Source organism: Sceloporus undulatus, chromosome 2 (assembly GCF_019175285.1).
Source record: "Sceloporus undulatus isolate JIND9_A2432 ecotype Alabama chromosome 2, SceUnd_v1.1, whole genome shotgun sequence".
Classification (NCBI taxonomy): Eukaryota; Metazoa; Chordata; class Lepidosauria; order Squamata; family Phrynosomatidae; genus Sceloporus; species Sceloporus undulatus.
In genome coordinates, this window is record NC_056523.1 from 95710634 (window position 1) to 95728328 (window position 17695).

Here is a 17695-nt window from a genome sequence, read left to right on the forward strand (position 1 = left end):
TTCAAATTGTAGCCTGGCTGAAAAAAAATCCTGTGTTTAATTTGATTTAGAAAAAACAGGGACATACTGTCTGAATGGGCATCAAACATGAATTTGAGCTGACCGCAAACAAGCCTTCCTTTCAATAGCTTAGTTAGAAATTGATCACTAAAACAATCAGCAAGGTCTGCTACTGTTGTAAATAATGAAACACAGACAATGTTTTCATATATTTAAAAGAACATGTGTCAGAAGGAGGGTGAAAAAGGAAATATGAGAACTAAGCATTGGCTTTCACTTAAATTAAAAAAAAATATCCCTGCATTAGTAATATAATATCAAAATGAGGATTTTGCTTCTCAGACTGATCAGAATTCAATTTTAAAAAACACATACCAGAGAAAACTGTCTCCTTACAGATTTTACTGCATAATGTCAGAAGAATACAAAAAATTATTAATCATTACAGTGATGAATCCTTTTTTAATTTTCCTTTTTTAAACCATCTTGCCATTTAAGTAAAATAATAATTATGTGAATGGCTTTTTGATATTTGCTGCTCATGCAATGAAGAACTATGTAATTAAAGTAAATTATTAGTCTGGTTTTTCTTTCTGTAGACTTGAGGCTCAATCTGCTGAGCAACGCTGCTAAGCCATTTCTTCTCTTTTCAGTGGAGCTGCCATGTAAGTGCTGCAAGAGATCTATGGAAGATGTGAAGTGGCAGATGATGATGATGATTATTATTATTATTATTGCTGGGGATAGGATTGAACCCCAAGTTATTGAACAATCACATAAATCTTTACAACTAGTGTTGTATAACTTTGCTTCTTGCCAGGCAAATCAGTTACCACTTCCCATATTCCCAGGGAAACTGTGCTCAGATCGCCTGATTCATAAGTGAATTGCTGGCAAAAGTACCAGCAAGCAGGGGTATGTGGTGGGATTCTCCAAAGTCTTGGGGCTTTTCTCAATGGTCCAGGAGGACCATTCAACTCTATGATCCTACAGAAACATGGGGTGATACAAATCACTTGTCAATCATTTTTGCTCCATACTGTACTAGATATCCTGTATCCTTGCTAGCTCTGTAGTGACATCAGGACTGGACTCAGATTGGTTAAAGGTCCAGTGTCACCAGGGTAATTGTGCATTGTGTTAATGGCGACCCTAAGGTGACCCTATGACAGAATTTTCTTGACAACTTTCTTCAGAGGGGATTTCCCCTGAGGCTGAGAGACTGCGACCTGCCCAAGGTCACCCAGTAGGTTTTCATGGCTGAGTAGGGATTTGAACCCTGCTTTCCAGAGCCACAATCCAATGCTCACAACAATACACGATGCTGCAGAGGTTTAAATAAGGATGCCATATCCAGCCACCGCTTCAATAAGTGCCACCTGAGCAAAACAGAGCATGGTAGGGCCAGCAGCTGCAACAACAGTATTTATTTAACCTTCACCTTGGGTATGGAGGATAAGCCTGATTATTTTATACCTGGCTGTCTTGCATCCTCTTCTCAGACCGATCCTCAAGTAAAAAACAAAAACAAAAACAAAAAACCTAAAAAAAAAATATGGCCAGATAACTTATCCATGTGGAACAAGTTCCTAGAGGCAGAAGCTCCAAGACTCCAGCATAAATGGTTTGCCCTAAAATCATTCTATAGTCAGTTTTTCATTCAAAGCTGAACAATCAAAGACCATATCTTACACACAACTTTCCTGCTTTGTAATCTCCAACCACAGTGGAAATATGTGAGTATGATCAGTTGAGTGACAGTATTTCTGCTGAGTGATCTATTTGATATAGTTGTTTAAATGACATACATCCTCCAGTAGTATTTTCTGGAATCCTAACACAAAGAAATAACTTCCATATGGGGTCTGTCTTTTTTCAGTTGTAGTTGTAATTTTAAGCATAATGGCAGGTATGAGCTAGTGTAGTGTAGTGGTCTGAGTGTTGGATGACTCTGGAAATCAGGGTACAAATCCCATCTCAGCCAAGTAAAGCCATTGGGTGAGCTTGGGCAATTGATATCAAAATTCTAAAATCTCAGAGATGTAAAACCATGTCCAAAATCCAACAGATTTTGATAAACACACAAAGCGTTAGTCTAAAAGTTTGCATAATTTTTTGAAGAAAAAAAAGTTAAATGATTATCTAAATGAGCTGTCAGTGTGGTGTACATGGTTTGAGTGTTGGCTGACTCTGGAGACTAGGGTTTGAATCCCTGATTAGGCATGGAAACCCACTGGGTGGCCTTAGGAAACTCACACCATTGCTGCCTGAGAGGAAGGAAAAGGCACATTACCTCTGAACAAATCTTGCCAAGAAAACGTCATGATAGCCTTAGGAATGCTATCCTAAATCAGCAACAACTTGAAGCACACAACAACAACAAAAATGGCAGATATAATGGCACCCTCACAATTAATTTAGAGTAATTTTTACATTCAACTAAGTAAATATAAGCAGAATAATACACAAAGCCTGGTAGATAGAAGTGAAACAATGCACAGAGACCTGAATACTTTTCATTAATCTCAACTAGAACAGACCAAGTGATTCAATTAAACACACAGGTTAATCCCATTGATTCAGTGAATCTACTCTTGTCAGGACCAACAACAGAATTTAGTCCATAGCTACCTCAGTTGTACGGAATTTATGCAGCAGTTTGGCAAGCCACATTTTCATGATGCTCATATCTTTGGCTCTAGAACTCAAGTGTACTATCTTCTTGCTAACATTCCACTCCTGATGCAATGATTTCAGCATGCTCTTCTATTTCTGATTAGCAGTATGGTCCTGTCTGAATAGATTTCACAAATTCAGCTCCTCATTAAATAAAGGAAATACAACATCATCTATCAGCAAAATTCAGTTATAGGAAACTTGCATCTGACATACTCATTGAGAAAAGAAATTAATCTCTGAGAGATTTATTGTTTCATACCAGCTCAGCACAATGAAGACACTTCTGGTAATTAAATAACAGTTCTGCAGGCCAGACACAAAATCACTGGTTTTACAGGGCTAAGTTGAGACAATGAACATGGAATCTTCTCACATATGAGTGCATGTTTGTGGAAACAAAAGGAGCCACGTGCACCTGTTACTCACATGTAAGGTATTCACGTATAACCACATGAGGGGGACTCATACTGTATGGTTGCCCTATCCATGACACTCTGCTCCTGGGCTAATTCTGCTCCCACCTATTTGATTGGAACATCAAGTTCTGAACCAGAGGTTCTCCTCCTGAGCACACATTGCACATTGGACCTCCAACCAACCTGTATCCAGATCACATGAGGTCCAAATAAGTAATTGCTCTTAAGGAGAACTTTCTCTTCCAACCTCTGCATTCAACACTGGATGGTCAGGGTTAAGCTAGTTCAGGAGTGCAGAGCCAGGGCGAAGAGCTCCTGTAGCTACACATTTGTGGCCTACACATGAGCAGCATGTAGGGCTTAGGGATATATGTGGATGGCATATCAGCAAGTATCAAGGGCAATGTTAGGGAAACTAGTATGCAGTCACCAGAAACATACAGTAGGTGATCAAGAATTTTGGGTCTAAGTAGTTCTGACCAGATACCCTGTAGGATGCACTGAATGCATGCTATTCCCACTAGCCAGTTCTTACTAATATGTTTTTGCTTAGCAATAGAAACAAGGTGGTGAGAATCAAAGGGACACCTCCATCTTAGGGTACAGGAATAAGGAGACTAATCTCTACTCACTGCTGCCCATCTTGGATGGCAGAAGAAACCTTGATACCTTCAACAGATTTAAGAGAAGCAGGGTCGAGACAGCTACAAATCACATACACATGGTTATTCATTTTGAAGATAAAATATGTACTTGGGCCCTGACAGATTCCACTCCAAAACAATTATTGTCTCAGGCATCCAAGCAGTAAGTTTTTAGAAAGTGAGCAAACATGCCACAATGTGCTCTGCACAGCAGAATTAACTAATTGGAGATTCAACCAAAACAAAAGATTGCCCTGCTGAACCCATATATCCTGTCAAATTGAATTTATCAGTGTAAGCGTTATTAGAATTTATTCTTCTTGTATGAATGAAATTGTGAGCTTAAAATGTCACCAAAGATTTATTAATACGATATTCCTTCTGATAAGGGCATGCAGCAGGGCATATAAAGAGCAGATTATGAGAGCTAAAGTAACTCTGTGTTTGTATGTGTTTGTGTGTGTTTGTATTTGTAAGAGTGTGTGGTGTGTGGGCAAAGAAAGAAAGGGAGGGAAAGAAGGAAGGGAGAGAGTGCAATTTCTCTGCTCTGTTCTTCCAAAATTATCCTAGCCATATCAGGATTTATGAACAGGGGGAAGTGGGGGATAGAGAATTGTAATGTGCTTTATATGAAGAGTAACCCAATTAAATGTTCATCTTTTGATCAATAACTGTAAACTAAAGCACATTCCCTTGTACTTTTCTCCCACCAAGAATCAGCAAATCAGTGGACTAGGGCTTGGAAAGTTAGCCCGAAAACCCCACAAAAAACTAAAGCTTGGAAAGTTTGTTTTTTAAAAATAATAATCCATTCCTTTTACTTATTACAGTGTTTCCAAATAACCAGTTGCTGTTACTTGTTGCATTGTTGAAAAAGTAACTTGTTGTATTATACTTTGTGCTATACATTCCTTTATGTTAGATTTTTCAAAGAGAAAAAACCCTTAGGGTTGATAAGAGAATGGTATAAAACCTGGAACATTCATGTCAGAACTCTTACATTTCTCTTTAGGCCTGCATCTATACTGCAGAATTAATGCAGCTTAACACTGTTTTAACTGCCATGGCTCAATGCTATGGAATCCTGGGATTAGCTGTTTTGTGAGATATTTAGCCTTCTCAGTCAGAGACAGTTATAGCGGTGTTATTCTGCATTAATTCTGCAGTGCAAATGCAGCCACTGTCATCACCTGCTTGCACTGCTCTGTCCTTCACATAAACTTACATTAATTTTATAATTCAGCTGCAAAATGTCAGTGACTTGTTTTGTATTTGAGAACTATCGGTCTGGGATTCCAAAAGGCATGGCTAGAGACTTTTGAGCTTCCTTCAGAGAGCCCCAACCCAAGAACTCAAAACTTGTAATCCAAGGGCTATGGCACACATTGCATTCCTGGGGCCATTTTGTTGATAATAGGCCTCAATGAGCTTATTGAGCCTCCTCTTTGGGTAAGCATCAGGAGTACTCTTTTGCATGTAATTAGCAAAACACTGAACATTTGATTTAACAGGTTAACTCACCAGTTTTCTCAGTCTTGTGTTTTGGACTTTCTTGTCCTGGAAGGCATGGACATGGTCCCTCACACCGAGCCACAATATTTTTGCCAGATGTACAGGCATGAAACTCCAACTTGCACTATAAATGTAACAAAACAAAAAAGGGATTTTCATTTGAGTTAAAGACAGGACCAAGAGAAAAGAAATGACACATTGTCACCTGTGGGGCTTTGGCAAGGCTTTCATTAGAATCACTTGTATTTACTCCTCCAGAGCACTGCTGTGTCTGGCCAACTCAGTTGTTCTACACACTAGCTGAGGAATGGAGAGGTCACTCTAAGTTTATTGGGATTTGTTTTCCCTTTTCCACAGTTCTTGTCTATCTGAGTTAGGGGTGGAAGTAATAATTAATATATATTTGGGAAATGGCTGAAAGAAAAGGGGGTTACTTGAATGTGAGGAAATCCTGACAAGGTGAATTGTATATGGGTGAGAATCTTTGCAGTTCAGAATGTCTGCTGAAAAAATTCACATGGGGGTTTCTTTGTGTGGAAAATGTCATTTCTGCTTCATATAACTTCACAGACATGTTTGCCTTACTGCTAGCAAGATTTAGGTGTTGCATTTACAAACTTGCTGTACTGAAACACACCTAAGTATAGGACCTGCATTTTAGAATCATTACACAATATTATATACAGGATTATTATTGTTTTACAATAACAGTATAGGAACATGAGAACCCCATAAGATATGACAAGTAGTAGTATTTTTAAACAAAAACGTGAGCAAAAAATGAGCCATAAATTAAAATGTGAGCAATAAATTCTGTAATCATTTTTTTAAATTCTGTTGAACAGAATTGACCTTCTCACACTTAAACCTATTTTCACTGAAGCATGTCTTTTAAATTTATATTGGGGTTAAATCCATTTAAATATGCTGACAAGTGCAGTCAAAAATCCCAGCTAGGATGGGAGATGGAACTGACTGGGAAACAATGAAGCACTTACATATATTCTGCAAAATGACATCTTTCTTTTCTCTTCTGCTACAACAAAAAAGCAGAGTGAATGGAATGTTACAAGATGTTGTTACAAGATAAATGCCTCCTGCTTTGAAAATACCACAAATAGCTTGGTTTGGGCTTGTGTGTATTTTTGCTAAGAGGACTCAGCCTTCCCAGGCTTTAATCTAGCAGCAGGAGACCATTATCCTCTGACAACATTGTATCCCAGTGACATTATCTCCTGGGCGCTTTCTGAACTTCACAGGACCCTGATGATTGCAAGCTCCCTATGATGTTCTGTCCTTCAGATTTAGAAAATTCACAGACACAGCCAGCTTTCTGCTTGTGGCTTTGCTCAGGAGGGACTGTTGATATGCTGCTTTTCTGCATTGTTGTTGGTGTGAGAGGCTACAATAAAACCACACATAACAGCTCTAAACTGGGCATAATGGGCTACCTGGAATCTGTTCAGTGGGGAATAAGGATTTTAAAAAGACAGGGAAGCAGTAGCAGTATATAATGTTGGAAGAGAAAGGCACACTCATTAAATGAAAGGATCTAGAAAGGTTAATACACAGATGGATTCTATGTAGATAAATGATATGGGCAGTGAGTAGACTGGAGATGATTAGCTCAGACTCACATCAGACTCAAGTCACTCCAGTGATTTGACTTAGACTCGACTCGGTAATAAATGATTCACTAACTTGATTTAGGAGATTATCGCATGGCCCAAAAAAGTGGCTTACCCCTTCCGGGATACAGTTCCTTACGAGTTGCAGTCAGAAATTATCACATTGAAAATGCTGCTGATGCCACTGAGCAACTTCATCCCAGCTGCATCCCGGCTCCCAGCCATGCTCAGCTGGCTGATTTACAAACACAGAAAGCTCCTGTGTTTTCAAATTGGCTGGCTTAGAGCAGCTGGGAGCCTGGATGCAGCCACTATGCCGTCACCCAGCGGCATTGGTGGCATTTTTAATCCAATAATTCCCAACTGCATCCTGTAAGCGACTGTATCCTAGAAGGGGTAAGTCACTTTGTTTTTTGTCCCTGCTGCACATTTGCTGAGCCTTCTAAAACCTTTGAGAAGTTTTAGAAGGATTGTTCACCCTCAAGCCCATTGCCTAACATGTTTACTATTCCTCTCCAAGAATTTTCTAACCTAGCTTTGTGCACATCTTCTTGATTTTCTGGCTATTGAAAATCACTCCCCCCAACACACGTACCAGCACCACCACCTCCTCTTTTTTGCTGTTAAAGTTAGGTTCCAGACTTGAGACTCACCCTGAGACTTGCCTTGAAAGTATCTGGAAAGGACATGAGACTCAATTTGAGATTTGAAAGGTGAAATGTGACTTGAGCCTGGGAGTAAAATACTTGAATATATCTCTGGGTATGCGTATAAAAATACAGAGCTGAGCTATATACTATTATTTAGCAGGCTGTGCATATAAATAAAAGTAAAAAAAATATCAATGGGATGTTCAATTGTGCTGTCCTGAAAAATTCTTCCTTCCTTCCTTCCTTTCTTTTGAACATGAATGTGATAGGGTTAGCATCATATTAGTCTCAGAAAGCTAAGATGATGAGATTTTTCCTTTTCTGTTTAGAGCCCTCCATACACAAAAAAACCTGATTCCCCTCCAAGAGGTCTCTGGTTGCACATTTGAGAGGATACACACAGGTGGGTAAATTATGCTCTATGAAGAAAAAAAAAGTCGCATTATTTGTTCTCCTTTTTCTCTGTTTGCAGTATGCTTGTAGAATATTTGAAGATGTCTGGACAGAAAAACCTCAGACAGATAGGCCCCATTTTCTATATAGAGAAGTCAATGCAAGAGCTACTAGCTACTTGCTTGAGGTTTCATAATGTTGTTATGCTTCATCTATGGCACAGATCACTGGGTAAAGGCAATGCTAATGATACTCATGCTTAAGCTACATTTGTTTATGCTGATCCCTAAAGACTGGATAAGTATTCCTGAACCATTTTATTGCAAATGGAAATCAGCTCTGTTATCTCCTGTATTTGCTGCTAAATTCACATTGATACAATAAAATATAAGAAAGGGGTGTGTGCGTGTGTGTTGCAAGGAAGAAAGATGACAGAACCAGCTCCTGAAAAACCTCTGCACTAGTTTATACAGTTAACTGAACCTTGCAAGTTAGTACAGAGTATATATGTTGGCTAAAAGAGACCCTTGAGAATTCTCAACCTTGCTCAAGAGATGATTTCATTTTCATTTTCCAAAAAAACCCTACAGCAATGTCTTTTGCATAAATATTCATAATTCAAGAGAAATGTAAAAGTTATACTATGAACACTTTCCCCTGGCTTTTACAATATCTTTTGCATTTGTAAGCCCCTAGCCTGCTGCCCCCATCTGCAGAGAAGAAGGCAGAAGCTGCTTCCTTTGAACAGAGCAGGGGTAGGCAACCTTTTTGAGCCGGAGGCCGGGTTGCTGTCCCTCAGACAACTGGGGGGTCGAAGGCAAAAAATAAATAATTAAATATTTTTTTTAAAAAAAAATTAAATAAATAAATAAACCGGGACAAATGTAGGACATTTTCAAATGGTGGACACTTTTTTTTAAAAAGTGGAGGACACGCAAAAAAAAATGCTGATTTTTTTTTTAAATGTTAATATAAATGCATGTTTCTGAGGCATCTATAGACAATTGCCCCCCTTGCCCCTGCGCGCGAGAGGCCAAAGGCCCTGGCGGCAATCGGCAGCAGGACTGGACTGGTGCCGGTCCCAAGGCCTTGCCGGGCCGCATCCGGCCCGCAGGCCGCAGGTTGCCTACCCCTGGAATAGAGCATAGTTTTTTTTCTCCTGTTGATAATGTCTCTGGCACTCAGGGTCAAATAGTAAGAATTTATCTTCTCTTGACTCAGTTTTGTTGTTTCTTGAGGGTTAGCCTTTTGTTGCACTATACTTTTATTGATGCAGCCTAAAATTGCATTGGCCTTTTTAGCTGCTGCGTCACACTGTTGACTCATGCTCAACCTGTGGTCTACTTGGACTCCCAGATCCCTTTCAAATGAAATTACATGGGCACCACAATTTAAAAAAGATGTTGAGAAACTGGAGCATGTCCAAAGGAGAGCGACTAAAATGGTGAAGGATCTGGAAGCCATGCTCTATGAGGAACAATTTAGGGATCTGGGGATGTTTCGCTTGGAGAAGAGAAGGTTAAAAGGTGATATGATAGCCCTGTTTAAATATTTGAAGGGATTTCATATTGAGGAGGGAGCAAGCTTGTTTTCTGTTGCTCCAGAGACTAGGACCTGGAACAATGGATGCAAGCTACAGCAAAAGAGATTCCATGTCAACATTAGGAAGAATCTCCTAACAGTAAGGGCTGTTTGACAGTGGAACACACTCCTTCAGAGTGTAGTGGAATCTCCCTCTTTGGAGGTCTTTAAACAGAGGCTGGATAGCCATCTGTCGGGGATGCTTTGATTGGGATTTCTTGCACGGCAGGGGATTGGACTGGATGGCCCTTGCGGTCTCTTCCAACTCTATTATTCTATGATTCTATGATTCTCTACGTTCATTTACCCTGAATGGTAAAGGGTGTCAAGAGGTCTATTTAAATAATAATAATAATAATAATAATAATAATAATAACAACAATAATAACAATAATAATAATGCAAGATTTTAATTTGAAGTGATTTAGATTTTCGTTGCTCAAGCAAATGCATTTTCCAAGGAGGAGTAGGAAGAGGAGAAACCCTTGTTAAGACCTGGAACAAAAGAAGTTCAGCATCATGCTGTGCTTATAGCAGCTTCTTCAAAATCTCTAGCAGTTAGCTTCTTTGAAGCTCACAAAAGAAAGCTTTTGCCCTAAATTTATTTTTTTGTTCAATTTGTCCTTTCCATACGCTTTGTATTTAGCCAAAAATGTTAATAATTTTGGACCCTTAAAAAAAACCTCAACTGCTAAATAAAAAAAATTTTTACCTTTTTGAAGGGATGGGTAAGGGGGGACTGTTAATTTTTCCCCCCCTAAGCTGTCCTTTTTTTGCCCCCCCCCCCCCCCCCATGCTTCTTAGCAGATAATTAGAATCAGTTGATAATTTAGACATCACTTTGTGAAAAGGATTTTGTTTACATGTATTTGAGTATTGCCTGCTAGATTTTTATTGATATTTACATTATATTTCTGTTCTGATATTTCTAACATAAATGGGATTGGAAGAGGGATGGAGGCTGCTATAGAATTCAGCTCTACAAAGGAGAAAAGTGCTTTTTCCTAACAATCTGTAGAAACAAAAAGTTTGGTTCTCATAAGGATAGGATCCCCCCCCTCCAATGCCATTTGTATGCTGTTTCTTTTACATGTTACATTTCCTATTTGAAATTGCAAAGAAATTTAAACAAACCACAGTGGGCTGTGGACATTTGCTCATGCAAGAGCACAGCAGCACACATAAGTACCAGGATCCATTTCCCCTCCTTGTTGTATCACCCTGAGGACCCTTAAACTTAAACTGGATTTATGTCTGTGTAAGACAAGCAGCATTTTGTGGGATAACTCCACAGGATTTGGCTAAAATTATCTATTGAACATGTGGGTCTACATTTGAATGAAGAACACTGGTCTCCAGGTGAATTTGCATCATTGTCATTAATATTAATAGTCATTAAACCTGCCAATCATGATGGCTGAAAGCCCAATTAACATTCAGAGTCTATTGTGTAAATATGTATTTAGCCATCTGGGCAATAGACATGTTAAATTTGCTTTCTAAAGTGGATGTTGTTTGCCTCTTTGAAGTCGATTTTACAGCTGATTAGGTCAGAAATATCAGTTTTACTAGGAACTAAATGTAGATTGACATGAAAGACAATTATTGACTATTGTGTAAACGGATACCCATTCAAAACTCCCTTCTCAGTACATATTTACACTCCAGGCTAGCAATTCTTAATCGGCTATGAAAACAGTACACATTAGGAAAAATGCCATGGTTAACAAGGTTCAGTATGTATTTACAAAGGGCATCATTTAGCAATGAATTGAGTACGTTCATTAGCTAGGAAGGTTATTCTGCAAACCATCAGGGGTCACCTAAAGACTTTGGGGAGTGGGCCTCCAAGAACATGGTAATATCATGTAGAAGCATTTCTGTTCCACCACCAGTTGAGAGACAGCAGGTGACCTTACTGTAATGGTCTGTTTTGTTCACTAAAACAGGCTGATAATGAAATTATGGATGCTTTCTTGGGGAGATGGAAGGAGGACATGGCTTTTGAAACTGGGGTTGAATGAAACAATGGAAGCCCAAGAACACAAAATTTCAAAACTTTGAACTCCTTGAGGTTGCATCCCATGGCTGATATGGATCAAATCACATCAGGTTGCTCAGACTGCATTTCATAAGCCCTGCTCAGATTATATGTTCATAGACAATCAAAGCACATGGTAGATCATGACTGTTGGTCATACTTATAGTTTCTGTAGAGTGATCTGAACTTTACACAGCAACCATACTGACAGGGCCGAAACTCTGTAGAGGATCAGGTTTTATGCAAAATGTTTTAAGTAGGTCAGATGCATGATCTCTGTGCTTGCTCATGACCCCTTCCATGGATATGTTCACTATACGGGGTTGCAGATAGCTTGCACAGGATGAGAACATCTGCCTCCAGGCTTATTTTGTTCTCATAGGCGGGGTACAGACTGCCCAAAAAGGGTGGTCTGCCAGCGCCCTGGTTTGCTCCGCGAGAAAGCCACAGCGGACAAACTGCACAGCTCCCTCATGGAGCAAAAAGAACCCGCAAAAAGCACCATAATGATGCCACAGTGCACCATAATGGCACCATTTGTGGCACCATAATGATGCCACAGTGGCATAATGGCACCATAATAGCACCATCTGTGGCACCATAATGATGCCACAGTGCACCAATGGCGCACTTGCGACATCATTATGGCGCCGCAATGTGCAGATGCTAGGCATCCATCAAGTCAAAATGGTGGCACCCGTCTGTACAGGGTGCCGCCATTTTGACACCCTTGTCACGTGCTAAGGTGAGGCACATATGGGCAGTGCTCCCTTGGCCAACCCCTAGCACGTGACGAGGGCGGACGATAGGCCCGTCTGGATCAGGCCATAGTTACTGAGCATCTTTAGATGGGATGGTGGGAAATAGCAGCTGTAACTGCTACTCTTGAAGAAGCACAGAACTTCCTCATGAAATCTACCTTTATTTTCTTTGCATTTCCTTCAGTAACTGTTTCAGTATTGCTGCCACTCTGCATATAGAGCTCTTCCATTATTTTATTTTCTAGTGTCATTCCTAGTAGAATATTTTCCTTCACAGAAATTGTAACAGCTTGTACCCTATGTCTCTTGACTGTGATCAGAGCACTGGTATAGGGTTATACTAGAGCATTACATGCAAATCACTACGTTTATGCAGAAATTGGCATTGTTCTTTATTAACTCCCACAAATTCATTGGTTTTGCCCTGAAGGGACAGAGGGGCTTGACAGACCGGCAGTTTATGCTGGCCTGCGTGTGTGGTAGGGTTGCAGTAGGGCTGAGCATTCACATGCTCCAAGCCCTTGTTCTGCCACCTGTGCACCATTATGGCACCCACCCATCATGCCCAAATGGCACTACATGGAAGTGGTATTATCATGGCACATGAGCATACCTGTGGCACCCCTTCCATGACACAAAAAGAACCTGTCAGGAAGTGGGTTCTTTTTGGTTCTTCTGGAGGCCGCAGCATCTGGTTGCTGCAGCCTCCACCCAGGCCTCAAAGGGGCAGCATTGAGCTGCCCATTTCTAGAGGCTCTTAGGCGGGTTACAAACCGCCACTTATGATGCGCTCCGTGCGTGCTAGGGTTAGGAAGGGGCGCGCTAGGGTTAGGAAGAGTCACCCCTTCCTAACCGGCCCTGGCCCCAACACACGCGGAGCGCGTCGTAAATGGCGGCGCCCATCCACATGGGTGCCGCCATTTTGACGTCTTGGACGCATAGCGTCCAGACGTGTCACAGCGGAAGTGACACCACAAGGGCGCGCTTCGCCCCTTGTGCACCACTTCCGCGTTTTGAAAAGGAGCGCCATTTCGGTGCTCCTTTTTCGCTGTGCCGGGAAGCCTCGCAGTCTGGCCGCTGGGGCTTCCCTCTGCAGCGAATGGCGGCGGCAGGAGAATGGCCACTTGAGGGTGGTCTGTAACCCGCCTTAGTCATCATTCAGGGGAGTGCTAGGGGTGGAAAGAGTCAACTTTTAAAATATGTGAACCTGAATGCTGGAGAAGCTGAATAGCTATGGGCTTTTATCATCTTGCATAAGATAACTACATGCATGGCTAAATTGCAAGGCAGAGGGGAATTTTTTTAAAACTTGTTATATTCACATTGTTATTGCAGACTATGATCTTCTAGGTGCAATGTATACATTAAAAGTTGCAATTACTATCCTATTGTTTGGACCTGAAATGGTCTGCAGAGGGTAACTAATTGCCCATCAGACAAATATTTAGACTGGAATTTGGATGAGTATCAAGTTTTCAATCAAGAATTATCAATTTCTCTTTGGACTACGGGGAAACTATGGCTTGCATAGTTCTTCTCAGACTTCATGCGTTTAGCTGTATGTGAGCAATTACTGTATGAATAACTGTGCTTTTAACTAAACAATGCTGATAATTGAAATCTTTCCACATTTTATTTCAGCTCAGCTCCAACACAGGAAGAGGCTACATTTACTCCTAAGCTGAATGCTTGCAGTTCCAGCTGTTGCATTTTGGATGGATAGCAAAGCCAGGTTTAAAGCTGGCGGCAGCGGGGTGAGGTTGAGGTGCCATCTACCATTTTAGTTATGAATAAGAGATATGCAAAGCTGACTATATATTGATGGGAAACAATATATTTCCCTAAAAATGGTGATCTAGAAATTGAACTTTGGAGATGATGCATTTTCCCTTTTCATTCTCTAAGGTAACCTTTCTTTTAACATACAATGAGCCAAACAAAATTTTGCTGCCCTACAGAATGACATAGGCAACCTCCTTTTTTTTGGTTTGGATAGCAGGTTAACCATTGGTTTTACAGTTGTTTAATTGCTACCCTAAATGCTTAAAGAGGAGTCATTTATACAGGATTTTATTAGATAAGTTAAAGATTGGCATACAGAACCCCAGCTGGCAGTCTAGTTGAAACATTTCACAATTCTAGAGGCAGGGCTGGAAGCCAAATGATATAATCATGTACTACGATAAAACTGCTCATCTATACCTAGCAGAATCAGCTTATTTCAGGCCCTGCAGACTGATTGCTCAACCACAAAATGCTCTTTAATGCCAAATAGATTGTCCTAAGCAGTATCTGAGGACCAGCTCATTCAGTGAGAAGCAGAAATGCTGAGAAATTCAGTTAATCACACTGGTTTTATGATAAAAATGTGTGCAAAGTGATAGAAAGTGCCAGTGCAACAAAGGATTTGAAAATTTAGCAAGTACTTCATAATGCTTTTACCCTCCCCAAGTATTAAACTAATCCAACAGGAAACTCTAGGCCTAGAGACAAAGCCTAGCAAGTTACTACTAGCAAAAGTAGAACATGTAAACGATCCATACTCAGGAGTCACCACATGATGAATCACTTTTGTAAAAATCTTACCCTGAAGTTCATCCTACAGTTCTCCTTAAAACTACAAACTTCCCATGATGTTGACAAAATTGCCTGATTAGCTGAAATGATTTGTGCCACACAACATTTTTTTTGCAAGGTGGAATGTTATAACATGACCTTGCAGTAGTGTTGTCCTGGCAAGCCATCTTTGAGGGGAATGGAAAGTCTCCTAAAGTCTAATCTGCACTGTTTGACACATGCTTAACTGCCGTGGTTCAATGCTATGGAATCCTGGGATTTGAAATTTGTCGTGGCACCAGAGCTCTCTGATGGAGAAAGCTAAATATCTTACAACACTACAAATTTCAGGATTCAATACCATTGAGCTATGACAGTAAAAACTGTGTCAAACTGTATTAATTCTGCAGTGCAGATTAGACTTTAGTCTCTCTTGAGAAGTAACAGTCAACCATTAGCTTTGTCCTATGGTCTAGTGAATGACTGTACTCACTAAGGTTTGGACCTCTATTAAGAGGTGGAAGGACCCTGACAAGGATCAGGTGGTGTTTGTAGCAGTCTCTTGTGCAATATGCTACAACAGAGGTGACCAATATGTGGTCCATGAAGTACATTCAGTTTTCCCACCCATTTGGAAGCTTCTGGACACTGCCACTACACTGTCACCACAATTACCCCTTCTCACAAAACAAGGATTGTGCTCATGAAAAAAAAAAAAAGAAAATAAAGAATTTGTCTTCATTGTCTTGATTTGTGCCCGGCTATATTTCCCTTGTAAGCAAGCCTATCTATAGTTCAATTACTCTGTGGACTTTACTGCATGAGCCCCATTCTCACCACAGTAGTGCTTGTCAGTGTAAACAGAGTTACACCTGTCTGTAGTCCCACATCATTTCAGGTCTTCCCAGTTGTGCAACTGCTGCCATCACACTTGCTTCCTAACTCCCCCTTAAAGCTGCCGGTCTGCCCTATGCCCAGCCCAGCCCAGCCCAGCAAGCCTTCTGTTTTTTAAATTTCAGTTTTATTTATTTTCACTCTTTTACACAACTCCAGAGCTCTGGGAAAAGGTAATCAGGCTTCTTGAAAATAGTAAGGGTATGAGGGCATAGGGAGAAAGGAGGGGACACTGACACCACATAACTGCTGATAACATGACTGCCCCGGTAGCATCATTTTGCACCTGGGGATGTGCACAATTTAATGCTCATTGGTGGGTTTCCCCCATCAATCAGAAGGGATGCCCTAAATGTGGTTTAGTGATGCAGCAGCTATGGGTTGGAGGCATCATTGTGTGAAAAGTACCACCAAAGCTGTTTTCCCCCTGAAATCTAATTGTGGTTCAAAACCCATGAGTAGTAATCGCCTTTGCCTTCTAATTTTCTGGATCCAGCCAAATCTTGTTGGTCTTTTTGCAGCGGTTTACTTTTTCTTGGTAAAAAAGTTAGCATCTAGGCTTGTATTTGTACAATAAAAATATATTTTACATAGCTGCAGAGGTATGTTTGTATATACAGTTGGCCCTCTGTTTTTGCAGGGAATCCCCCCACCAAAAAAAACAGAGGCTCACACATATTCAAGCCTCATAGGCTTAAATAGGGCGCACCTCCGTGTGTGCAGCCTAGGTGCATGTGCCATAGGATACAGTGGAGGTCGCCCCTCTGCAGATATTCGAGGGCGTGGAGTTAGGAGGGGCGACTGTAGTTTAACAACAGTTTTTAATCTAGTCCTTTGGGCAGAGATGTTTCTTAGTCCACTGTCTGCATTATATCAAGTTCAGTGGACTGATCTAAAGATTTTCACTTCCAAAGACAGAGCCATGGCACAAAAAGTAAAGGAGAAAGTTAAAAGTCATGGAATAATAGAATTTATGGAAAGTCATCTAAGCCACCTTAATGGCAATTAGAATAGATCCACTGAAATCAATGGGATTCAGTTAGGCATCACAAAATTGTTGTATTGATTCCAATAGGTCTACTAAAAATGGCTTTGACAGCATCTGCACTGGAGAATTAATGCAGTTTGACATCACTTTAACTGTCATGCCTCAATGCTATGGAATCCACAGGTTTGTAGTTTGTGAGATATTTAGCCTTTTCTGTCAGAGAGCTCTGGTGCCTCATAAAACTACAAATCCCAGGATCCCAGAGGATAGTGCCATGGAAGTTAAAGTGGTGTCAAACTGTATTATTGATGCAGTGTAGATGCAGAATAAGTCTGAATATAACCCAGTCTTGCAATGCAACTGCGTGCAGGTATTTCTCAACCAATAAAGCCACTGTGTTCCTAGGCATTATTTCTTTACCAGAAAATTTTGGACAGAGGTAGAAATATTATGAAAAGTATGTCAAGTTCTTAGAGTAACCCAAAACAAAAAACAAACAACCCCCCCGCCCCCCAAAAAACACAGTTCCACTTGTTTCAGCAAGCCTTTTATTCTAAAACGTATCCAGGGATGATCTCCCCCCCCCCAACCTCTATTTATTATTTCCAATTTGGTGGCCAAACTTATAAATCCATGCTTTTTTTTAACAGGTTGGCAGAAGCTGGTGAAGGAGGTTTTTCTGCTCTCTTCTTTTTCCTCTGTTTTGCCACTTAAGCATGCTCACTAAGAGATTCTGGAGACAGCTGTTGTGTTTCCTTGCCTATTGTAGACAAGCGTGAAGTTGTAGACCGCTACAGTAGGATTGGCTAGAACAGAATTCTGCTCTTCCCCTTCTCAAGATTTATGAATTGTTTACTTGAGACATGATGTTGCAATCCAGCACTAAGGCCCTGTATGTATGGGCCAAATAAGCTGGCAGGGAGACTGGATGACACATGGACTAAACCTTTAT

General features: G+C 40.6%; 1 protein-coding gene across 5 annotated transcripts in view; it reads right to left on the minus strand.

Annotated features, from left to right (window-relative positions):
- SPOCK1 (SPARC (osteonectin), cwcv and kazal like domains proteoglycan 1) overlaps positions 1-17695 on the minus strand; it is a 725931-nt gene that overhangs the window by 154837 nt on the left and 553399 nt on the right. For all 5 annotated transcript variants that reach the window (XM_042455316.1, XM_042455315.1, XM_042455317.1 and 2 more), the window contains one exon: positions 5261-5375. In XM_042455316.1, the coding sequence (XP_042311250.1) occupies positions 5261-5375 (115 nt within the window). The remainder of the gene's footprint in view (positions 1-5260; positions 5376-17695) is intronic.